Raw genomic sequence first — 25183 nt, 5'->3', positions numbered from 1 at the left:
GGGAGGGAGGGAGGGAGGATAGAGAAGCTGAAACAAACAAAAAAGCAATTTTGTGTTGGAGATTTCATGTAAAACTTCAGCTAGCCAGCCAGTTTCTCTTGAAAAACAGGAAGATGTAGCATAAAAAGTAAACGTTATCTTCAGCCAAACCAGGGACTGGAGAGATGGCTTAGTGGTTAAGAGCACTGGCTGTCCTTGCAGAGGACCCAGGTTCGATTCCCAGCACCCACATGGCAGCTGTAACTTCTGTAACTCCAGTTCCAGGAGATCTGTTGCCCTCTTCTGGCCTCTGCTGGCATTGCCCAACATGGGTGCACTTGCATACATGCAGACAAATACACTCATATACATAAAATAAATAAATAAATAAATTTTTTTGAGACAGGGTCTCCCTGTAGCCCCAGCTGTCCTGGAACTCACTGTGTAGACCAGGCTGGCCTTGAACTCACAGGGATTTGCCTGCCTCTGCCTCCCAAGTGCTGGGATTAAAGGCGTGCGCCACCATGCCTGGCCAAATAAATATTTTTAAAAAACAAGAATAAAAATATGGTACCAAACCATGACAGCAATCAGCAAAAGGGAACAGCAGCAACTTATTTTAGGCAGGGTACAGTGCTACCTGGACTATTCCTCGAATTTTTATTGTTTGTGTGTCCTGCAGCATTTAGCTTGAGAGCCCTGTCCCCAGAGTGATCAGACTTTGGACCAGCAAAGGCAGAAAGGCTTTAGAAGAGCACTGCTTGGATAGGAAAGGACCAGGAGGGAGAGAGTTACTCTGCATGCTCCCAGGCAAGGGGCAAGGGGTTAGTTTTGTGATGGAGAGAATTAGCTAAGCAGACCCACAACTGCATTTTCTTAAGGGTTGACCCAGGAGGCCACAGTGGACCCCAGGAACACTGGTGGGGAAGAATTCCTCACACCTTCCTGCAGAATTACCAGCCCGGGTACAGCAAGGCCTACCTCCGCCTCCTCATCTCCAGTCTGTCAGAGAGCTCCGCCTCTGTCTCCATCCTCAGTCAGGCCGATGACACCTCACAGAAGGTCACAGTGAAGCACCGAGAGTCAGCCATGACCAGCAGCAGTTCCAAGGTTGAACTGACTGGCATGCAGTAGTTGTCCACTCTGACTGCACTGTCTCAGAGTAGAGATTAAATGCTAAGCCCAACATGGTGGAACTGAGACTGTGGTGTCGGGTCCCAGGCCTGGGCACTGAGGACTTTGTGCTCATCACCCCTGATTTTCTCAGTCCTTGCCACCTGTTCACCCCTTTCTTCCCCATTCCTCCCTGGCTCCCATGATTAGCAGGCCTGTCCACTTCTCCCCTCTATCATCCTGGCATCCCAGACTTGTCCCAGAGCTATGTGCCTGGGCCAGGACTCCTTCCAAGGGAGCCTATGCTACAGTTGTTTCCATTCTGATGAAGCCTCTACTTTTCTTTTTAAAAATGTGTGTGTGTGTGTGTGTGTGTGTGTGTGTGTGTGTTATGCATATATGTGCCCATGTGGGGGGCATGCATACGTGGCATACATGGACATGTGGATGCCAGAGGTCAGTGTTAGGTGCCTTCCTCTTATCATTCTCCAACTTTTTTTTTGAGACAATGAACATGTAGTTCACCATTTCAGCTAGACTGCTGACCAGCAAACTCCTAGGACCTGTCTATCTCAGCTCCTACCACACATATTAGGATAACTGACACACACCACCATGCCAAGCTCTTATATAGCTGCTGGGAATCTGAACTCAGGTCCTCCTGCTTACACAGCAAGCACTTTACCCACTGAGCCATCATCCCTATCCTGTCTTCCATCTCCTGCCCTTTGAAACATCCTTTAACCTTTCCAGCCTAGTGAAGGCAAGAAGGGGCCGGGGGTGGAAAAGCAAACAAATCGATGTTTCAGTGACTGCCCTTGATCCTTCTTCACTGTCTGCCATTCTTCTGGGCCAAGCTATGTTAAACTGTGGAATCAGAAACTGGGGCATCAGACAGGCCTGATGTGCAATTGCAAACCTCAGTTTCTCTGCCTCTAAAATGGGTGGCTGTGAGTTAACTGCTCACACTGCAGGAAATCCCCAGGTTTCTCACCTTATGAACATTTCTGGGTTTTTTGTTGTTGTTGTTGTTGTTGTTGTTGTTGTTGTTGTTTTGGTCTTTTTGAGACAGGGTCTCCCTGTAGCCCCAGCTGTCCTGGTACTCACTATGTAGACCAGGCTGGCCTTGAACTCACAGAGATCCACCTGCCTCTGCCCCCTGAGTGCTGGGCTTAAAGGGGTGCACCACCACGCCCGGCTGTTTTTTTTTTTAATATTTTATTATTTTTATTTTATAAGTGTATTGCCTGCACGTATGTGAGTGCACCCGTGTTGCGCAATGAGCCACAGAGGTCAGAAGGTCAGAAGAGGGCTTCGGATTCCCCTGGAACTGGAGTTAGGGATGGTTCGTAACCATCATGTGGGTACTGGAACTCAAACCCGGGTCCTCTGCAAGAGCAATCAGTGCTCTTAACTGCTGAGCCATCTCTCCAGCCCCGGTTTTTAACTCTCCTTCCTCCCCAGTTCCGCTCTCCCGAGCAGAGGCCTCCTGCCAAGGTGTTCAGTGTGCAGCTGGACTGCGCTGCCAGGTGGTGAGTGGGAAGGCCAGGTGTGTGGACAACAGCAAGGCTGTCTGCCGTGCCCTGGGCGACCCCCATTACACCACCTTTGATGGCCATCGCTATGACATGATGGGCACCTGCTCCTACACCATGGCTGAGCTACACAGCACCAAGGGGTCCCTGCTATCCTTCAAAGTGGAAGCTAAGAATGCGTACCGGAGCACCCTCAAAGTCTCCCATGTGTACTTGGTCACCGTGCATGTCTACAACCACTCTGTGTCGTTGGTCTATGGGGATGCAGGCTTTGCCCAGGTGAGTTTCCCAAGGCTTTGAGTTTAAAGCCCTTCAGTTGCCAGTCCAAAGAAGAAGCCAAAGCTTAGTGTTAGATTCCCAACCATGTCCTTTTCAATGCGGAGGACTAGGCTCTACCACCAGTCCAAATAAGTCAAAGAGATGGTTGGTGATGACAAGAACAGAAAAGAGATTCAATCAACTTAGCCACTTTGGGAAGAACAAGCAGCCCCAAGTCTGTCTCGAAGGGCATGACAAGAATCTTGTGATCTTATACAAGAGGGAAACAAAGACAATGGTTGCGGTGTGCACAGCTGGTGAAGCAGGTATCTGTGGTCAGGTCAGTGATTTGAATGACCATCACCTTGGTTCTGGTTCCAGAAGATGTTCTAAAGAAGTTGGTATTTCTGTCATCTCTTGAGGGGAGCAATCTGGTTCCCATGAGGTGAGGACTCTAAGGTGTGGCCTCGCCACTGTGCACAGTGGTTCTCATCTGGGGTGATCTTATCATGGTAAGCTTGCTGTTGCTGATGGGCAGTTTGGTGCCTTGTCGTGTCTTCCCGGTAGGTCCTAGAAGTCAAGAGAGTGACTTGGAAGGGAAAGAAAAGTCAGAGGCAAAATAGGGCCAAAGACGGGGGCTGGAGAGATGGCTCGGCGGTTAGGAGCATTAGCTACTCTTCCAGAGAACTTGAGTTTGGTTTGCAGCACCCAAGGCCCCTTGTAACTCTAACTTTAAGGCATCTAACAACTTCTTCTGGCCTCCACAGGCATCTGCATTCATGTGACATATACAAACAGACACACATACATAGAAATAAAATAATAAAATTAAATCTTAAGACGGGAGTGGTGGCACACTCCTTTAATCCCAGCACTCGGGAGGCAGAGGCAGGCACATCTCTGTGAATTCCAGGCCAGCTGGGGCTACAGGGAAACCCTGTCTCAAAAAGACACATAAACAAATAAATAAATAAATCTTAAAAATCTTAAAAATATAGGACCAATGAGAGACAAAATAGTTATATAGCCAGTGACTGGTATGTTCCTTCAAACTCCACCGACTAGAATTCCAATTCCATTTTTCATCTTTTTCTTTTTGAGACAGGGTCTCCCTGTAGCCCCAGCTGGCCTGAAACTCACTATGTAGACCAGGCTGGCCTTGAACTCACAGAGATCCGCCTGCCTCTGCCTCTGCCTCCCAAGTGCTGGAACTAAAGGCATGCACTACCACGCCTGGCTAGTTTTTTATTTCATGTGTATAAGTGTATTACCTACATGTATGTAAGTGCACCTGAGTCTTGCAATGCCCTCGGAGGTCAGAAGAGGGTGCCGAATATCCCCGGAACTGGAGTTACAGATGGTTATTAGCTGCCATGTGGGTGCTGAGAATTGAACTCAAGTCCTCTACCAGAGCAGCCAGTGCTCTTAATTGCTGAGCCAGCCCCAGATCTTTTTTTTTTTTTAAATCATTGAGGTCTTACAAAGGAGTCACTGTTTGTTGGGAAGACTGTTGATCCCAGGGATAATCAGCAGGGTCTTTTTCTGGTGGTGCCCTTTTTACTTGGGTATGGTGAATTCACGGCCTGATACCTATAAGTTTTAAGAAAATATGCATAGTTAAGGATACAGAATAAAGGCCTGTCTGCTTTTCTGGGTCCCTGTTTATCAGCTGGACCCAATTTCCAAATTAAAAATGGTGTAGAGGGTCCTCGTGGCCAGATGTTGTCCTAGAGGAAGCAAACCCATGCATAGAGGTCAAAACTTGATTAAGATATCTAACGGCCTGATACCTATAAGTTTTAAGAAAATATGCATAGTTAAGGATACAGAATAAAGGCCTGTCTGCTTTTCTGGGTCCCTGTTTATCAGCTGGACCCAATTTCCAAATTAAAAATGGTGTAGAGGGTCCTCGTGGCCAGATGTTGTCCTAGAGGAAGCAAACCCATGCATAGAGGTCAAAACTTGATTAAGATATCTATACATGGGGCTGGAGAGATGGCTCAACTGACCGCTCTTGCAGAGGACCCCAGTTCGATTCCCAGCACCCACATGGCAGCTACAAATCATCCTTAACTCCAGTTCCAGGGGAAACCAAAGTCCTCTTCTGACCTCTGCAGCATTGCACAACATGGGTGCACTCACATACATGCAGGCAATACACTCATACACTGAAAATAAAAATAATAAATAAAATATTTTTTAAAAGATATCTATACATAATGCTTCATTTTAAATGTGGGCCAGTATCTCCTTTATGAAATCTGAAAGGGCCTTCCGTAGATCCTTTCACCCAGGATCAACTGCAGCCCACTGCTAAGATCCACTCTCATACAGAAGACAAGGGGCAGTACCTTTTCCCATCTTAAGGAAGTTTCCTACCATACTTTTGGCTAAAGTCTTTTTTAGAATACAGTTTGTCTTCTCTATCCCACCTGTCAATTGAACCACACACACACCCCCCAGCCAGGCAGAATGTAGTTTCCAGTGGATTCCTGCAGCTTTACCTGACTTCTGTGTTACCTTGGAGATGAAGGCAGGGTCTTTGTCACTTTGTTTGGGGTCAAGTACACCCCATCTGGGAATGAAGTCCTTTAGCAGAATCTATACCACCTCTGAGGCTTTTTCTGTCCTAATGGGATATGTTTCAATCCAACTGGAAAAGACGTGAACAAAACCCAGTAGATATTTGAAGCTTCCCGAAGCCTTACTTAGACATCTGGGTGAAGTTCACTTGCCAGTATTCAAAGGATTGTGACCGAAAATATTGGGTCCCTTGAACTCTTGGCAAATTTTCTGTTTTGGGGTTCTCCTTGGCATGAAACAGGTGTCTTCAGGTGACCTCTTTAGTATCTGATGTAATACTGGGCCCTGGGGTATGGCCTGACAGATTCAGCTAATGCATCTGGCCCACAGTGAGAGCCTTGATGAATGTTGGTTAGCTCTACCAAACATAAACGTCTCTGGAAACAGGATGACTTTGTAAAAGCTTACCTTTCAGTGAGAAGTGTTCCATTCTTTAAATTTCCATTTTGGGGATTTTCTTCATCTGCTTCCTAATGTTCCAGAGAGAAAGAACTCAAATCAATTTTTCCTTTGAGAGGGAGGTGTGCTCTTAGTCAGTCTAGCAATTGCCTCAGGTTATTAGAGAGCTTTCTTTCTGGTGCCTGGGGTAGTGTATGGTAGTCAGCTCTTTTGACCTGAAGACAGTCTCCTAAAGATGATGATGTCATTAATAGCAGTAGTAGTAGTAGTACTAGAATTCCATTTTTCTTCCCAGAAGCATGGAAAATCAAAAAGGCATATAAATGTTAACCTTTTCCCCTTCTGAAATCAAGAGGCCTGGTGAGGGCTATTAAATCAGCTTTTTCAGTAGACATACCTGCCTGGGTGTAGGAGATCTGATTCAATGACCTCTTGTGTTATAACACTACCACTGCGTATCCAGAGCAATCGTCCCCATGATCTACATGGCTGCTTCTAGCTACAAAGAACGGCAGCCTGCAGGATCAAATGGCTGGTCCATTAGGTCCAGTCAGCTAAAAAAAGATAAAAACTTCCTCCCATTCATGGTGAAGGTTGAGAGGCTTAGGTCCTGTGGGCAGCATAGTGTTTTAAAATGCTGTTGTTTGGAGTCACATTAGCATCATCTCACAAGATAGCCCTATATTTGCCCACCCTCCTGACAGTTAACCAATACCGTCCCTTCTGTTCCAGAAAGGTTAGGACCTGATGTGACACAGACGGAGCACTAGGTTGTCCCCATGTGGATTTTTAGGTTTTCTTTGTTCAGTCACAAGTGGCTGCTACTGTCCAAAGGCAAAGAGGCCAACGCTTGGCTATGTGAGTCAGTTGGGGAATCAACTATACAAGAACTCCCAGCCCAATTCTTCATCATTCCTGTACATATAACTTAATTGTTTTCTCAAAGTTAGGCAGCCTCAAAGCTTATATCACTTAGAACTTGAAAGTTTTAAAAGCATTTGACATTCAACTGTCCAAACTGAGAAGTCAAGATCTGTTCCAATTAGAGCCTTACACAGTGGCTTTGCTAGAAGCCCCAAATCAGTTATCTGTACCATGCAGTAGTAAACCATTCCCAGGAACCCTGTTATTTTCAGGTCCCGGGCCTTGAATGTCAACAATAGCTTTCTGCCAGTAAGCCCTTCAACTTCATTGGCCTTGCCATCATTGGAACCCCTTGATAAATACCCTGATCTTTAAAAAGCTGTACTTCAATCTATCTATCTATCTATCTATCTATCTATCTATCTATCTATCTACCTACCTATCATCTACCTATCATCTCTCCCTCCCTCTCTCTCTCTTTCTCTCTGTCAATCAATCAAGTGAGGTAACTAAACATCCAAATGATATTTATCAATGAACAAGTCGCCTGTGCATTTCAGCAGGCTTCCCTGATTTCATTACAATACTCTCATACCTTTAGACAATATTTCTCCAAAGATTGTGGAATCTCCAGGGGTGAAGTGTCCAGCAGTATAGAGCTGGTTTTTTATAAAGTGTCCATCCATTTGAAAGCAAAAAGTAAGCCACGTGTGGTGCATACCTTTAGTCACAGCTCTTGGGAGGCAGAAGCAGGTGGATCTCTATGAGCTCAAGGCCAGCCTGGTCTACATAGCAAGTGCCAGTTGTAGCTGTGGATACAGAGAGACTCTGTCTCAAAATTTTTTTAAAAAAGATGAAAGCAAAACACAAAGTAACTGTAACTTGCTTATATTTTATTATTTTTATTTAGTGTATTGCCTACATGTGTGTAAGCGCACCTGTGTTGTGCAATGCCAGCAGAGGTCAGAAGAGGGTGTCGGGTTCCCTGGACCTGGAGTTACAGACAGTTGTTAGCCACCATGTGGGTGCTGGGAATCAAACCCAGGTCCTCTGCAAGAGTAGCCAGTGCTCTTAACCACTGAGCCATCTCTCCAGCCCTGAGAAAGCATCTTTTAGATCCAGGGAAATGAACCATTTACACTCTGCCGGTAAGGCATTCAGAAGAGTGTAAGGATTCGGTACTGTAGGGGTGAATGCTCTAGGCAATTTCATTAGCAGCTGTGTGTCCTGAACAAAATGATATTCCTGTGTTACAGTAGGAATGTCAGAAGGTGACTGGCAGGGTGATCAAGTTGCACTCAAAATTTTTTTTGAAGTATGAGTTGGATTCCCTTGAGGGCCTCCTGTTGTACAAAGTACTGTTTCAGGTAAGGAGTTAGTGTTCCTGCTTTAAGAGACTTCACAGGCAGAATATTTTTAGCTCTGTCTGGTGTCCCATGGTTCCCTTCTGTTGGGTTGGCAAATTGGGGGATTTCAGGCAACAATGGCTCATCCTCTCTCTGGGTCAACATCAGCTCAATGGCATTTTACTTGCATTTTCCACTTCTCTAGGAAAAAGGAGACTTGAGCATTGAGTTTGCAGAGTTAAGTCACTCCCTAAACAGTGAAATTTAACGACCTATGAGACACGGTGAGCTAGTGCAGGTTACTCAGGCTGCACTCCAGGGGCTGCAGAACAGCCTGCTTTGGGGACTTAGTTCTTTTAGTTAAAGGGGTTGCTACAACTGAATACATAACCCTTGGGTCGATTACAAAGCTTATGGGTGTGTTTCTCATAATCAGTTGTTCTCTGGTTGTAGGGAAGTAATGATTAAAGCCAAAAAGGTTGTGGGTGCCCCCAGGCCTCCTCATCCTAGGCAAAGTCTCCACAGATTCCTGCCATCTGATCTTTTATCTGTCTATCATACTGGTCCTTTTTGCTTGAGAGTTTGGGGCAAAGTCACTTGTTATGCCCATTCCCATTACAGGACATAAGAGCCTCTTCTCTTTTGGGGGAGGACCTCTAGTTCCAGGTTTCCAGCTCAGGGTGTTTTGAATGAAGATGGTGACTTATTTAGTCTTTTTATGTTTCCCAGTCATAGACCTTCCAGACTGTCTACCAATTGAGAAAGGTGCCTGCCACTGACTTCTTAAATGTTAATAAGCCTAATATCAGGGGTGTTCTACCAAATCAATGATGCATATTGACCATCTGTACATTTTTGGAGGCTTCTAGATATATGTTAGTATATTGCTTATAAGTGTGATATGGTCTTTCTAACCAGGCTAAGCCAGTCTTCATTTGTTCCTTTATGATTTGCCGGGAGGGGTGTTTATTCTGTACTGCCTTGTTTTGTTTGTTTTTGAGACAGGGTCTCCCTGTAGCCCCAGCTGGCCTGGAACTCTCTTATATAGGTCAGGCTGGCCTCGAACTCACAGAAATCTGTCTGCCTTTGCCTCCCAAGTGCTGGGATTAAAGGTATGTGCCACCACGCCCAGCTTCCTTTATGATTTTTGTATCTTTTTTTATGTGTATGAGTGCAATGCCTGCATGTATGTGCACCTATGTCCTGCAGTGCCTGTGAAGGACAGAAGAGGGTGATCCCCCAGAAATACAAACAGTTGTTAGCTGTCATGTGGGTGCTCAAATTCAAACTTCGGTCTCCTGCAAGAGCAGCCAGTGCTCTTAACCACTGAGCCATCTCTCCAGTCTCAGATTTCTATATCATATTCAAGCTTCTTGGCTTGGCATTCTCTATTGGAGCCCAAACATTATACACCAATGAAAGGGTCCAGCTAGACTCTATCATTGGAATCTGAGTCCCACTTTAGTTTTCTTGTTGGCATTTTATCTCTTGGCTCTGGAGTGTTGGGAATTTGCCGGGCAAAGAATCTGAGATTCTGCCTTGGCTTTGTTTATGACAAAGGCTTATATATCAGCTCAAGAGAGACAATATATGTTAAAATGCTGGGAAAATTTCACCATCTTTTGACCAATTTAACAGGTCAGAAGAAAACAGAATGCGAGTCCAAAAATACATTTGGTTGACCTTGGATGTTTAGCTGCCCTGTTCAGAACCATCTCAGTGGGAATTTCCTTGAGGGACTCAGTTAAATATCCTGAGCAAACTGGGTATCCTTATGAATCTTTAAGGAAGAGACCATTTCAGACTCAACCAATACATTTGGGAGGTCTCATCTCTCCTGAAGCTCTAACAGCTCACTGATGAGGAGAGGAGACATTTTTAGACCATCAAAAGGCAGAGGACATTTTTTTGAGAGTTGGGAAGTGTTATAGTTTGTCTCTCCATTGCTGTAACAAAATACTCTGACGAATACCAACTTGAGGAGGAAAGAGTTTATTCAGCTTACATCTCCCGGGTCACAGTTTATCAGGGAGCCAAGGTAGGAACTCCGGGCAAGAACCTAGAGGCAGGAGCTGGAGCACAGGCCATGGAGGAACTCTGCTTACTGGCTTGCTCCCCTGGCCCATGTTCAACCTGTTTTCTTATACAACATAGGCCCACCTGCCCACGGGTGGCACCATCCACAGTGGGCTGAGCCCTCCCACATCCCTCAACAATCAAGAAAATTCCCCCACAGACATGGCCACAAGCTGGTCCAATGGAGGTAATTCCCCAAATGAGGCTCCCTCAACCGAGGTGTGTCAAATTGACGCTAAAGCTATCCAGCACAATTGACCCCTTGTCAACTTGACACACAAACACATCACTATTAAACCACAGCCTTTCCATTTCTTATCCCCAAGATATGATGTTAACATTAATATCACAACACAAGACAGTACAACCTTAAAAACCCCACAGTCCTTAAAAAATCCAAACACTGGAAAGTTTACAGTTTCTTTTAAAAGTCTGTTAACTGTGGGCTTCTGTAAAATCCAAAACAAGTACTGTCTTATTTCAAAGGGAAGCATCGGGCACACCTAAGCAAAACCAAAGTCCAGCAAAGTAGCTCAAGGCTGGACATGTGGGATTCACTCACAATCTTCTGGACTCCAAAGGGTTTTGGCAGCTCCATTTCTCTGACTCTGCCATCCACAGCACACACAGCTCATCTTGCAGATCCAGGCCAGCTCCATTCCACACCTACTGCTGTCTTGGTGGTCGTCCCATGGTCCTGGCATCTCCAAAAAGGTGGGGTCTCCACTGAAACTGAGGCTTGAACCCTCACCAATGGCCTCTTCTGGCCTCAGATTCTCTCCATGACCCCTTCACCCCTGGTGTCTTCACTGCAACTGAGGCTGCACTTTCACCACTGGCCTTTCCTGGCCCCTCAGAGTGCCAAGCCTCAGCTACTCTCTGTGACCCCTCCATGCTTTCAACACCAGAACCATGAATGAGACTCTTATATTACCAAGTCCTACTTCCAGCTTGAGATGGAGGCTAGGGTCCCCCTCTGTACCACAGCTTCTGTGTGCTGACCCCGAGGAAATACCTCCCAGAAGATTTCACCACAGTGATGCTGGTCTCTTATTACTTACCGCTGATTTTTCAGCCCCAGCTAATCAGCATCAACTGTCCCAGCAAAGCAAAGGTTTTACTTCAGGTTCTGGTCTCTTCTTAATCACAGCTAAGACTTCAGCCCCAGCTGAGCAGAAACCACAGATTTCTCAATTCAAAATATCACACAAATAGCCCTGATAGTCTCTGCTTCCATTTGAAGCTTCACAAGGCAGTCCACCATCATCTACAATTCTTTCAATATAACCATTCCAAGCTCTGCAGCAGCAAACTTTAAGCACTCAGTGGCTTTTCCAGCCCAAAGCTCCAAATGCTTCCACAATCCTCCAACATCAGGTCTGTCACAGCAGTGCCCAACTCTCTGGTTCCAATTTCTGTTCTAGTTTGTCTCTCCACTGCTATAACAAAATACTCTGGCCAATACCAACTTGGGAAGAAAGGGTTTATTCAGCTTACATATCCAGGGTCACAGTTTATTGGGGAGCCCAAGGTAAGAATTCAGGTCAGGAACCTGGAGGCAGGAGCTGGAGCACAGGCCATGGAGGAATGCTGCTTACTGGCTTCCTTCCTGCTTAGTTTGGGATCCTGCTTTTCTGTTCAAAATGCCTACTCTAATGGAATAATGATCCTAACATCACCAGTCAGATTTGCCACCATCTTGGTGGCTGCTGGTCTTAACCGGTTCTGCCCATAGCCTCCTGTCCCTCTGCTCCCTTATCTCAAGAACATACCACCTGCCTGTTCCACAGGGTCCCTGCAGCTACTTGCTCAGTAAGACCTGCCGCTCTCCTTTATCACACTGACTTCATGCTTTTATTGACAGCCTGCTGCTCTGCCAGGCACTGTGGAAGGCACTAGAACTAAACAGTGATCAAGGCAGTGATGCATTAGTAGACAGGACATTCTAGTGGCCCTAAGCAGATGAAGAATGTGAGAATTTGCATATTATATTTAAGAGGGTTAGAAGCTATTGGAAAATAGAAAGGCAGAGGAGACTAGGGAACAGGAAAGGGGCTGCTACTGAAAGGGGTGATGGGGTGGCCTCGCCGAGTCAGCAACATTCAGGCAGACTTTGACTGAAGGAGAGGGAGTGAGCTTCATGCACATCTGAGAGAGGAACATTCCAGTCCTCTGAGGCACAAGAGCAAAGATCCCTAGGTTCAGCTGGTGGCAGTAACAGAAGGAAGGAATCCTGTGTGAGGAGGGGAAGTGAGCGGTGGAGATGGAGGGCTTTAGGGGAAACTGTACAGGGGTCTGACCACTGCCACCCTCTGCAGATCGACCACCAGCGCTCAAGCCTGCCGGCCTCCCTGAGTGATGGTCGCCTGCGCGTGTACCAGAGTGGGACACAGGGTGTGGTGGAGCTGGACTTCGGACTGGTGGTCACCTACAACTGGGATTCCCAGCTGACACTGAGCCTGCCCAAACGCTTTCGAGACCAGGTGTCTGGGCTGTGTGGCAACTATAACGGAGACCCAGCTGACGACTTCCGCATGCCTGATGGGAAACAGGCTTCTGATGTCCTGAACTTCACCAAAAGCTGGAAGCTGGATGATGGGGACAAGTTTTGTGATGATGGTTGCTATGGCAACTGTCCCTCCTGCACCAAAGACCAGGCCCTGAACTACAAGGCAGACCGTCTCTGTGGCATGCTAAATCTGCCCACAGGCCCCTTCGCTGCCTGTCACAAGTTCCTGGACCCCACACCTTTCATTGAAGATTGTGTATATGACCTGTGTGTGACTGCAGGGGAGCGGATCACCCTGTGCCGTGGCCTCAGTGCCTATGCCCAGGCCTGTGTGGAGCTGGGCATCTCTGTCCGGGATTGGAGGTCACGAACCAACTGCCGTGAGTTACAGCCAGAGTTGGGAGTCTTGGTGAGAGGCAGGGGACCCTTTACATCTGCTCAACATCTAGGCACTAACTCTGCTTCAGTTCAGTACCGGGCAATGACAGGAACACAGTGATGGCCAAGACACCCCCGTCCTGTCACAGTGAGCCTAAGGCTGGGACAAACAGTACTTGACAAGGACAGCCTGGAGTGGCTGGGGCTGGGATGGGGAGGCACTGGGAAAGGTGAGGCTGGGATGCGGAGGCACAGAGGAAGAGTTGGAGATTAGTTGAGGGTGCAGGCAGATGCTGGGGATAGATTAGGGAAGGTTAAGTGGGTTAAAAGACAACAAAAAGGGTTCTTGATCTAGGCTAGGGATGGTTTCAGAGAAGGTCTTATAGAAAAAGAATGTCCAGGGCTGGAGAGATAGCTCAGGGGTTAAGAACACTGGTTGTTCTTGCAGAAGATCTGGGTTCGAATCCCAGAACCCACATGGCAGCTAACAACTGTCGGTAACTCCAGTTCCAGGGGATCCAACAGCCCCTTCCGCCCTCTGCGGGCATTGCACGATACCAGTGCACTTACCTACATGCAGGCAATACATGCATACCCATAAAGTAAAAATAATAAATAAAATAGTAAAGAAAGAAAGAAAGAAAAGAGAGAAAGAGAGAGAGAGGAAGGAAGGAAGGAAGGAAGGAAGGAAGGAAGGTCCCAGGAAAGGTGGGGTAAAAGGGAGACCCTGTTTAAAAAAAAAAAAAAAAGAAAGAAAGAAAGAAAGAAAGAAAGAAAAAGAATGTTCTGGGGCTGGACAGATGGTTCAGCAGTTAAAAACACTGACTGTTCTTGCAGAAGACCCTGGTTAGAATCCCAGCACCCACATGGCAGCTAACAACTGTCGGTAACTCCAGTTCCAGGGGATCCAATAGCCCCTTCTGCCCTCTGCGGGCATTGCACGATACCGGTGCACTTACCTACATGCAGGCATAACATTTACACATAAAATAAAAATAATAAATAAAATATTTTTTAAAAGAAAAATGTCCAATTTGAAATATATGGGAAGGATTGGAATAGCCAGAAAAGGGGGAGAAGGAAGTGGGTTCCTGACCCAGGGAACAGCAGAGGTTTGGCAGGAGAGACAAAGTTTCAAGACAAAAATGTTTGTCACATCCCACAACTCCCACTGCCCTCTGAGATGGAGCCACAAGAGGGATGGTATGTGGGGTACCTGTGGCCCCAAGTTCACAGGTTCCTATGGCTGGGGTGAGGAGCAGACTGTTCACACGGGAGCAGGAGACCAGGCAGGGGCTGCTGTGGTTCATAGGCTGGGGAGAAGATTCTGGGTGGACTTGAAGGATGGAACTCGTAGGATTGGCCCACTGACTGGCTGTGCAGAGGATGGGTTGGAAGAGGGTAGTTGAGGCTGAGTATCAAGGAGGATGCAAGTGCCTTTAACTGGGAGATGCTGAGCCCTGAGGGTGCCACACTGTCCGAGGGGGGTGCAGTTCCCCCTACATTTGCTCCTCACCACCTTGGCCTGACTCCTCCCCTCTCACCTCACCCCACCCCCAGCCCTTCCTTGTCCACCCAACAGCTACTACCAGCTCTGCAGCCCTGCCTGCCCCGCCTCGTGCAACTCAGGAGCAGCTCCTGCAGACTGCTCCAGTCGCCCCTGTGTAGAGGGCTGCGTGTGCCACCAGGGGTTCTTAGCCAGCCGAGGCACTTGTGTGCCTGTCACCTCCTGTGGATGCACCTTCCTTGGTCGCCTGCTTGCGCCCGGTCAGGAGGTGTGGGCTGACAACCAGTGCCAGCAACGCTGCACGTGTGATGCAGAAACCCAGGAGATGATCTGTCGCAACACCAAGGGATGCGTGCCCGGGACGCACTGTGGAGTGCAAGACGGCCTCCTGGGGTGCTACCCGGACTACTCCCGCGAATGCCAGGCGACCGGGGACCCGCACTACCTGAGCTTGGATGTTCGAAACTACAATTTCATGGGCACCTGCACATACCTGTTCGTCGGCTCCTGTGGCCAGCATACGTCTCTGCCCGACTTCCGAGTGCTGATGGAAAATGAGCGTAGGGGAAGCCAATCCGTGAGCTTCGCGTATGCGCTGCGGTTGGAGGTCTATGGTGTAAAGGTGTCTGTGCTTAGGGATCACCCAGGCAAAGTGCTGGTGAGCGCTGCATGCAGGGGACTGGGGAGAGGGCTAGATCTACTGAAAGATTAGCGGCTGTGGATGGGTGGGAGGGGGTTATTAAAAGTTCTTGTGGCATGCGGAGGCTTGGTGGCTCAAGCCTTTAATCCCAGCACTTGGGAGGCAGAGGCAGGCCGATCTTTGTGAGTTTGAGGCCAGTCTGGTCTACATAGGGAGTTCCAGGCCAGCTGGGCTACAGGGAGACCCTGTCTCAAAAGACTAAATAAGTAAATTAATTAATTAGTTAAAATAAAATAAAAGATTTTGTAGCTAAGATCCAGGCCCGGGATTCAGCCTGTGCTGTCACTTCATGGTCTCCCAGACCGTTTGTGTTGTTGTTGTTGTTGTTGTTGTTGTTGTTGTTGTTTTCTCTATCATAATAAGATAGATCCCATCCAGGAGCCACCATTGACTGGATGGTTGTGGGGAACTGATGAATCCATTTCTGCAGGGTCTTTAGAAGAGGCCTGGGTGCCCACCAGATGCTCAGCAGATGCTGGCTGTTACTATTTTTGTTTTTACAAACCTTCAGAATCATGGATGTGAGCCTTTCGGAGAGCAGAGTGTCAGGTGATAGATGAGATGTCAAGAACGAGATGAGGGTTTGTAACAGAGGTCCTCATCCAGCTTCTCAGACTATTGTGTGAGTCTTCTAAGTTTCCTGAGTCTTCTAAGTTTCATTTAGTTTCTGAGTCTCAGGAGCCTCCCTCTAGAAGGGAGCATTCAATTAGAAGGTAACAGCTATGCAATGCTAACCAAGGTCAGGCAGGACTCACGGATGGGGTCCACGTCCACAGATGGACGTCTGGGCAGAAGCTTCCAAAAGGGTCCACGACACACTGACAGTAGAGAATGCTCTTTTTTTTTCTTCTTTTTTAAAAAATGATAAATGCGGGCTGGAGAGATGACTCAAAGGTTAAGAGCACTGGCTATCTTGCAGAAGACCCAGGATCAGTTCCCATCACCTACATGGTGGCCAACAACTGTTGATAACTCTAGTTCCAAGGGATCTGACACCCTCTTTTTAACTTCCATGGGCATTGCACAACCCAGTTGCACTTATATACATGCAGGTGTAACACTCACACATAAAATTAATTAATTAAAGGTTTTTTAAGTAAATAAATAAATAAATAAATAAGGTAAAAGCCAGCAGGGTGGCCCACAACTTTACTCCCAGCACTCTGGAAGCAGAGGCAGCTGAATCTCTGTGAGTTTAAGGCCAGCCTTGTCTGCCTAGAGTTCCAAGCCACCCAGGGCTACATAGTGATGTCCTGTCTCAAATAAAATGAAATATAAGATAAATTTAAAACTTGTTTAATGGTAAAAATGGAGAAATGGAACCCAGTATGGTGGCACACGCCTTTAATCCCAACACTCAGGAGGCAGAGGCAGGTGGAGCTCTGTGAGTCTGAGGCCAGACTGGTCTACATAGGAAGTTCCAGGCCAGCTGGGACTACAGGGAGACCCTGTCTCAAAAAAAAAAAAATTAAGAAACTGATTTTTGGGTAGTACGCAATAGCTTATAATTATAATACGAAAGCTTAAATCCCAGCCCATGCCTTGGGGAGGGGGATGGACAAATAGGAAGTGGGAGACCGAACTATCCATTGCCAAGCTCTGTGCTTCTTTCACATACATTAAACTCAGTCCTCACAGCAACCTCAGAGTGAAGAAATCTTGCCCCTGAATCCCAGTGCTTGCTACAGAGAGGATCCTGAGAGATGATATCACTAATGCTCCCCACCTCTCTGCAATGATGTTTTACTTAAGGCTTGAGTATCCGTAACCAACGTGTATTAAATGTCAAAATGCAAAGGTCTTGAGGTCAGACTGAACTGAGAGGTTTAGAGGGCCATCAGCAGGCTTTGAAGGCCAGCAGCCCGGGATTTGGATTTTAGCTTGATGGATTTGGGGTGATGGATGGTGTGCCAAGCAGAGGGGACAGCAAGTGGAAAGCCCTGAGGAGGGAGCAAGCAACAGTGTGTTCGAGAGAACAGCAAGAAGGGAAGAGTGGCCTGAGCTGGGGAGAGGGTGAGCGAGAACATGAATATTCTGACCTGTCGGTCCTCCTGCATCTCTACCCAGGTGGACGATGCCATTTATCACCTGCCCTTCCAAGCAGCTGAAGGAAGAATCGTGGGGTTCCGCCAAGGCGTATATGCTGTGGTGCGCATGGACTTTGGCCTGATTGTCAGCTACAACTGGGACACCCATGTGTCTGCCAGGGTACCCAGCAGCTATGCTGAGGCTGTGTGTGGGCTCTGTGGGAACTACAATGGGGACCCACATGATGACCTGGGTCAGCAGACATGGGGCCAAGCTCTTGACCCACGGGACTTTGGGAAGAGCTGGCAAGTGGAGACAAGGCCCGGCTGCAAAACAGCTGAACAGCCTATGTGTCCTGAATTGGCAGACATGATAGAAGAACAATTAAGGACCAAAAAGAAGTGTGGGCTGTTTGGTGACATAAAAGGCAAATTTGGGGACTGTTGGCAAGTTCCCGCATTCAACAGTGCGTTGATAGAGTGTATCTATGACAGCTGCCTGATGCCAGGCCAAACTAAGCCAATGTGTGACTCACTGGCCACATACACTACTATTTGCCACCTGGCTGGGGCCTCTGTGCAACCCTGGAGGACTGAGGAATTTTGCCGTGAGTACCAACAGTGGCAATTAGGTGTTCCTACTGATGTTTATTTAGCGGGGAGGGGGGTTAGTTTTTTTTAATTAGTTCTTCGAGAGTTTCATACATTGCATTTTTTTTGCATTTTGGGGACATGGTCTCCCTGTAGTCCCAGTTGACCTGGAACTCGCTATGTAGACCAGGCTGGGCTTGAACTCACAGAGATGGCCTGCCTCTGCCTCCCAAGTGCTACCACACCCGGCTTCACACATTGCATTTTGATCCTGTTCACCTTTCCAACTCCTCTGAGATCCAGGCCCCCTTCCTTACCCACCCAACTTTGTGTCACCACTTTTTCTAACCCAGTGAGTCTGATTTGTGCTGCCTGTACACTCTTAGGTGTGTGGCCATCCAACAGAGTGTGGTTGACCTACCAGGGACCACAAAGAAAACTAACTCTCCTTCTCCAGGCAGCTATCAATTGTCAATAGCTCCTCAGCTAGCAGTGGGAATTCATGCCCACCTCCCTCCTCCGTGCTGGGATTTTGTCTAGCTTGAGCTTGTATGGGTCTTGTGCCTGCTGTCCCAAATGTTGTATTTTTTTTCTCATTTGTGGATGTTAGCTTTGAGTCTTTAGATATATGTGTCCCTATGGTATTTGGAATGTCCAGAGAGGTCAGGAAATTAGTAAGGTGCCAACTGGGGAGTTCAACGGGGTGGTTCAAGGTGGTGGGGGATAGAACACAATGATAAAGTCTCTTTTTAATCACTACATCAGTTAGCTACTGCTGTGTAATATACAATCCCAAAATTTAGTGAATTCAAGCAACAGCAATTATTTTTCATGATTCTGGGGACTTCTGAACTGTTCCATCTTTTCCCTCCACACCCCTCCTCTTTTTTCTCCTCCTACTGAAACAAGGTTTTGCTATGTTAGCCTGGGTGGCATCAAACTCCTACCTCATCTTCCAAGTAGCTTGAATCACAGGTGCATGGCACTACACCAGGCTTTAGCCTGTTCTAATCTGGGCCAATTTGACTGATCTCTGCAGACTGCCAATGGCTTAGCTATGACTAGATGATCTGTGATTGCTGTACACATCTGTCCGTTGTCAGGCTGGTGGTCTAGCAAGGTCAGCTACTACTTATCTCTGCTGCCCTTGGTCTCAGGTTCAAGCAGGACAGCCAGGCTCCTTCACAAGATTCAAGTCTCCAAGGGCCAAACATGGTGGCACATGCCTTTAATCATAGTACTCCGGAGGCAGAGGCAGGCAGATCTCTGCGAGTTCAAGGCCAGCCTGGTCTACATAGCAAGTTCCAGACCAGCTGGGGCTACAGAAAGACCCTGTCTCAAAAAGACAGAAAAAAAAAAAAGACTCCAAGAGCAGTCAACTCCCAGTGTGCGTGCACTTTCCAAGGCTCTCTGCAGTACATTTGTTAATGTCTTGTCCACCAAAGCTAGCACCATGGTTGTGCCCTGAGACCAGAGGAAGCTGCAGCACATTTGAAATGAGGTTGATATAACCAAGACCAAATCTTCCCTCTTATTTAATCTTAGTTAACTTACATTTAAATGGCCTAATGCTTAGAGCCTCTAGTATTGAACAGCACTGATGGATTGATTTGGTTCAGTTTTAGTGTTCGAGGATTTGGAGGAGATTTTTATTTTTATTTTTTTAATTCTGGGGCCGAAGAGATGGCTGGGCAGTTAAGAACACTGGCTGCTCTTGCAGAGGATCCGGGCTCAATTCCCAGCACCCACATGGCAGCTAACAACCATCCATACTCCAGTTTCAGAGGATTTGATACCCTCTTCCTACCTCTGAGGGCATTGCATGGCATGGGTGCACTTACATACGTGCAGGCAATACACTCAAATACATAAAATAAAAATAATAATTTTTTTTAGTTTTTGTTTATGTGTATGTGGTGGGGGGGTTCCTTGTCTGTAGTACACCACACTGCACTACAGGTCGTTCGATCCCCTAGAACTAGAGTTATGGGCAGTTGTGAACTCCCTGACATGGTTGCTGGAACTGAACCTAGGTCCTCTGCAAGAGCAGCAAGTACTCTTAAACACTGAGCCATCTCTCCAGTCCCTGGAGGGAGTTTTTGGTTTGGGTTTTATATGATGTTGAGGTTTGAACACAGAACCTGACACAAGCTTGGCAAACCCTTTACCAGTGAGCTACAGTCCTCTTTTGGTTGTTGTTGTTTTGTTTTGTTTTGTTTTTATGGAGCTGCCTGCCTTAAATTTGAGTGACTAGCATTTAAGGAGGGAAGCAGGAAAGGGTTTTTTTTGCTTTTTTAATCATTATAACATTAAATGCTTTTACCAAAATGTACTATTGGTGACTGGTTTTCATCACCAAATACTACTTAATACTTGAAATCACTAAACTAACAAATATTTTATTACTACTTATAAAATGAAGAAGCTAAAAATACTACACTCATGCATGCACTGTATAGATTATATACACACAGGCAAGTACAGGCTTATTGAAAATCTGTACCATGCCAATGTGGTTTTGCACACCTTTAATTCCATCACTCGAGAGGAAGGGGCAGGCAGGTGGATCTCTGACTTTGAGACTAGCCTGATCTACATAATAAGTTCCAGGCCAGCCAGGGCTACATAGTGAGACCCTGTGTACAAATACATACAAAGTCTGCACCACATATTAGCATTTACACAATTTAGTAGTCATTAAATGCATTACAGGTGACCCCTACCACAGTTACATGGGAATAGAATTTTTTTTCTCTTTTTGAGACAGGGTCTCCCTGTAGTCCCAGCTGGCATGAACTCACTATGTAGACCAGGCTAACATTGAACTCACAGAGATCTGCCTGCCTCCTGAGTGCTGGAAATAAAGGAACGCACCACCACGCCTGGCTTTGGAATAGAATCATAATTCTCAGGCTCAGAAACTGATAAAGGGTATTCCTTTGATCCCACTGAACATAGTGGCTTCTTGAAGACGGGCCACTTGATGTGTATGAGTATGTGAATTGTGTGAGTGTGTGTATTGTATGTGTGTGAATGTCTACATGTATGTATTGGGGCATCAACTGTGTCCTCCCAGGAGTGAGAATCCTTGGTCTTGATGGCCCCTCTCTCTGTAGCGATGTCCTGCCCACCTCACAGCCACTATGAGATGTGTCACAGAGGCTGCCTGCTGTCCTGTGGAGAACTGCCAGTGCCCGGAGGCTGTGGCACGGAATGCCGAGAGACCTGTGTCTGCGATGAAGGTTTTGTGCTCAGTGGTGACTCCTGTGTGCCCTTGGGCTCCTGCGGCTGTGTATACCAGGGCGCCTACCACCTACCAGATGAGGACTTCTATCCTGGACCTGGGTGCAGTTCCCTGTGCCATTGCCAGAAGGGCGGCCTAGTGACCTGCCAATCCTCATACTGCAGCCCACATGAGATCTGCAAGTTGTCTAATGGCATCCTGGGCTGTGTAGCTGTGGGCTCCGCCACCTGCCGAGCAGTGGGAAATCCTCATTACACCACCTTCGATGGCCGCCACTTTGACTTCATGAGCATCTGTGGGTCCTATGTGCTGGCACAGACCTGCTGGACCCGGCCTGGCCTGCAAAAGTTTGCAGTCCTGCAGGAGAACACGGCCCGGGGCAATGGAAAAGTCAGTGTGACCAGGGGGATCAGCGTCCAGGTAGCTGACTACACCCTGTGGTTGAAGCAGAGTCAGTGGAAAATCACGGTGAGAGCAGAGGCGGGCACTGGAGGAGGCGTGGTGGGGGTGCCATGTGGGTGGGGCGTGGACAGCGCTCAGTCCTGGAGGAGTGAATATAGCCCAGAGAGAATGTGGTCCAGAACCCACATGGAAGCTAACAACTGTCCATAACTCCAGTCCCAGAGGATCCAACAGCCTCTTCTGTCCTCTGAAGGCATTGCACGACATGGGTTCACTTACCTACGTGCAGGCAATACACGCATACACATAAAAATAAAAATAATAAATAAAATATTTGGAAAAAAATGGGACTGAAAGGACAAGTGTGCCGGAAAGCCCAGAGCAAGGAGACTCCAGGGACCTGGGACATTTTCCCATGTGATTCTGTCCATCCTGTTCCACCCATTGACTAACCGTCTCCTCATCCTCCTTTGTACTCCAAGTTCCTTCCACAATACCTGGTCCCTGCCTATCGTGTGACACTGTTTCCGGAGAGTAGAACAAATATCTACTCACGCCAGATAGGGAACCAATGACAGACCAAAAGAACAACACCACTAAAGTCCAATTTGGCGAACCAGTGAATTTACTGAAGTTACTTACAGGAGTATGGGGGAGAGGTTACTTTCAGGAGCTTGGACAACTCAAAGATAGATGTAACTCTGAAAGTCCACCCCAGCATGGGCTACGTGACGGCTCCCACCCACAGAGAAAACATGAGGCAGTCACTGCATAGGAAAGTTCAGAGACACATTCGAGGACAGAGGACAATCTGTGACACCCCCATCAACCCTTGGCAACCGTAAGAACACCAATAAATCAGCTACAGATTTTACCCTGCCTCCAGACCATTGGCTGCTAAGCACCTTACATCCGCACCAGCATTTTAACCTTAGCATGATAGGTGAAGGCGGCAACATGATTTCTTCATTTGTTTGGAGGCTGAGGTTCCATAATCCTTTAGCAAACCCAAAGTGATTCAAAGATGTGCCACCACGCCTTTAATCCCAGCACTCAGGAGGCAGAGGCAGGTGGATCACTGTGAGTTCAAGGCCAGCAGGGGCTATAGGGAAACCCTCTCTCAAAAAGTCCAATAAATAAACAAACAAACAAACAAATATGCTGAATCCTGTGCCACTCCATGTTACTTTGCTGAGTAGGAAGAATTTAGTCTCACATTGAAACTGGCATTACAGATACCCTGGGAATTTCCCCAGATACCCCACTGACACTCAGGCACACAGCCATTGTTATGGACAAGGGCTCTCACATGTGCTGTATTGACATTGACCCTGTCAATGTGAAAGATAACCTCACCTGAGCAGCTAAGGACATTGTCCACTGACACCTGGAATCATTTCCTGGTGGCTACTGTGACAAAACACCACAAACTTGGCGTCTTTCTATTCTTACAGTTCTGGGTGCAATGTCCAAAATCAAGGTGACAGCAAGCCCCCACCCCCTCAGAGGACATAGGGGAGGGACTTTTTGCCGTTCCACCTTTTGGTGACTCTAGATGTTCCTTGACCCCTGTCTTGTTCTTCCCAAGCCTCTTTTCCTGTGTATCTCTGTCTTCTCCTTTTCTGACCTCGTAGGGCATTTGTCATCGGCCCAATGTGTTCTTACTTTAAAACTGTAATTCTAATTACATCTGCAAATATGCATTCCCCAGTATGGTAGCATTCTGAAGTTCTGAGTAGACTTATCTTTTGAGTACCACCATTCACCCCGTTATAAGACACTTACACATATGTTATAAATATCAAAACTGAGGCACAGAGAGGCAAGGCTGCACAGGATGGGAACATTTAGGGACAGATTGCTTCAAAGTGTACCTCTGAAGCTCGGTATCCCCTTGTTCCAGGTGAATGGCGTGGACATGAAGATACCAGTGGTGCTGAATGAGGGCAAGATTCAAGTCTCCCAGCAAGGCTCCAATGTAATAATAATGACCAGATTTGGCCTGCGTGTGGCCTATGACCTCAGATACCACGTGGGTATCACCATCCCCCGGAACTACCTTAAACACATGTGTGGCCTGTGCGGAGACTACAATGATGATCCCAAGAATGACTTCCAGAAGCCCAATGGCTCACAGGCAGACAATCCCAATGACTTTGGTAACTCCTGGGAGAAGCCAGGGCCCAACTTGTCCTGCAAACCAGTGCCTCCCTGCAAACCAGGACAGGATTGCAACCCAAAGTGCAGTCCTGAGCTGCAGGAAAAGTTTGAGAAGGAGGAATTCTGCGGGCTGCTCACCAGCCCCACAGGCCCACTGGCTGCCTGCCACAAGCTGGTAGATCCCCAGGGTCCCTTACAAGACTGTGTCTTTGATCTCTGCCTGGGTGGTGGGAACCTGAACATTCTCTGTGACAACATCCAAGCCTACGTGAGTGCCTGCCAGGCAGGTGGAGGCCAAGTAGAACCTTGGAGAACCAAATCTTTCTGTCGTGAGTAAAGGGACACTGAGGGTTGGGGCAAGGGAGATATTGGGGGACAGGACTGGAATCTGCACCTGCCCCACCCCTGGCTCTGATCAGACCCTTTTCTTGCAGCAATGGAGTGTCCCCCTCACAGCCACTATGAGCTCTGTGCAGACACCTGCTCCCTGGGGTGCTCAACTCTCAGCACTCCAATACTATGCCCAGAAGGGTGTGCTGAGGGCTGCGAATGCAACACTGGCTTCCTGCAGAGTGTCACAACCTGTGTGCCCATGCAGGAATGCGGCTGCTACCACAACGGAGTCTACTATGAGGTAGGAAGCCAGCCATCTGGACAGAACCTGGGGCCTCTTCCTGGATCCTCCACTCCCCACTGCTCATCAGCACTAGAGTCTTTCCCCTATTCAGCCTCCTCAATAGTGCTCTGCCCACCACTGTCCCCTCCTTGCCCTACCTTGGTCCACCTTACCCTCGCCCAGTCTTCACTTTTACTTCCTCTAGTATACCCTCCCCATGGCAGTAGTAAAGACCTTTCTAAACACAACCATGGGCTTTAAAGTTTTAAGTCCTACCCTGGCTCCCTAAGTCAAGACTTATCTTTGTATCCCATGTCTGGACAAAGATGTCTCTCCTGACTCTTAACCCATCCACTGGCTGATTCCTTGGGCTCTGTTTGGATAAAGCTCAAGGGTGGGCAAGAAGAAGCTGGTCAAGTAAGTACTGATTATGGGTGGCTTTGGTATCCATGGAAGTTTGACAACAGCAAGCAGGCTGGAGCAAGGAGTACTCTCTAGGGTCGGGGCTCTGGTACAGGCTTCAGGCAGCAATACCCTTAGCTCCAGAAGTGTGACAGCTTCTAAGAAGTCAAGGATTCCTTAGCCCTTGGCAGCAGCTGGCAAAATTGCAGCCTCTGGAAAGGCCTAGGTGTCTTCAGCCCTGGCAGAAGCCAGTGTTACAGCTCCCAGGCCTGGAGTGTGAGACCCTTAGCCATAAAGGCCTGGCAGTACCCTAGAACTCTTCCAGCAACCAGGGCCTGTGGCTTCTCTCTCCTGGCTCTTTATAGCCATCTGTGCCCTTCCTTGGCATCAGCTCTCCATCCTCTCTGTCCTTCCTGCTGACTGCTCAGCGCTCACTGACACATCCATTCTCTCAGTTGTCACTGTGCTCAGCTCTCTTGCATCTTCATGTTACC

General features: G+C 47.5%; 1 protein-coding gene across 1 annotated transcript in view; it reads left to right on the top strand.

Moving 5' to 3' along the window:
- Positions 1-25183, top strand: part of LOC103750794 (IgGFc-binding protein) — a 56579-nt gene that overhangs the window by 1480 nt on the left and 29916 nt on the right. Inside the window, exons 2-8 of the mRNA XM_008854041.2 lie at positions 2557-2906; positions 12472-13042; positions 14601-15205; positions 17315-17882; positions 20982-21577; positions 23415-24000; positions 24106-24305. Coding sequence (XP_008852263.2) covers positions 2557-2906; positions 12472-13042; positions 14601-15205; positions 17315-17882; positions 20982-21577; positions 23415-24000; positions 24106-24305 — 3476 coding nt within the window. The remainder of the gene's footprint in view (positions 1-2556; positions 2907-12471; positions 13043-14600; positions 15206-17314; positions 17883-20981; positions 21578-23414; positions 24001-24105; positions 24306-25183) is intronic.

Source organism: Nannospalax galili, unplaced genomic scaffold, assembly GCF_000622305.1.
Source record: "Nannospalax galili isolate Female #2095 unplaced genomic scaffold, S.galili_v1.0 scaffold886, whole genome shotgun sequence".
Taxonomy (NCBI): Eukaryota; Metazoa; Chordata; class Mammalia; order Rodentia; family Spalacidae; genus Nannospalax; species Nannospalax galili.
This window is presented reverse-complemented; position numbering and strand designations above follow the sequence as displayed.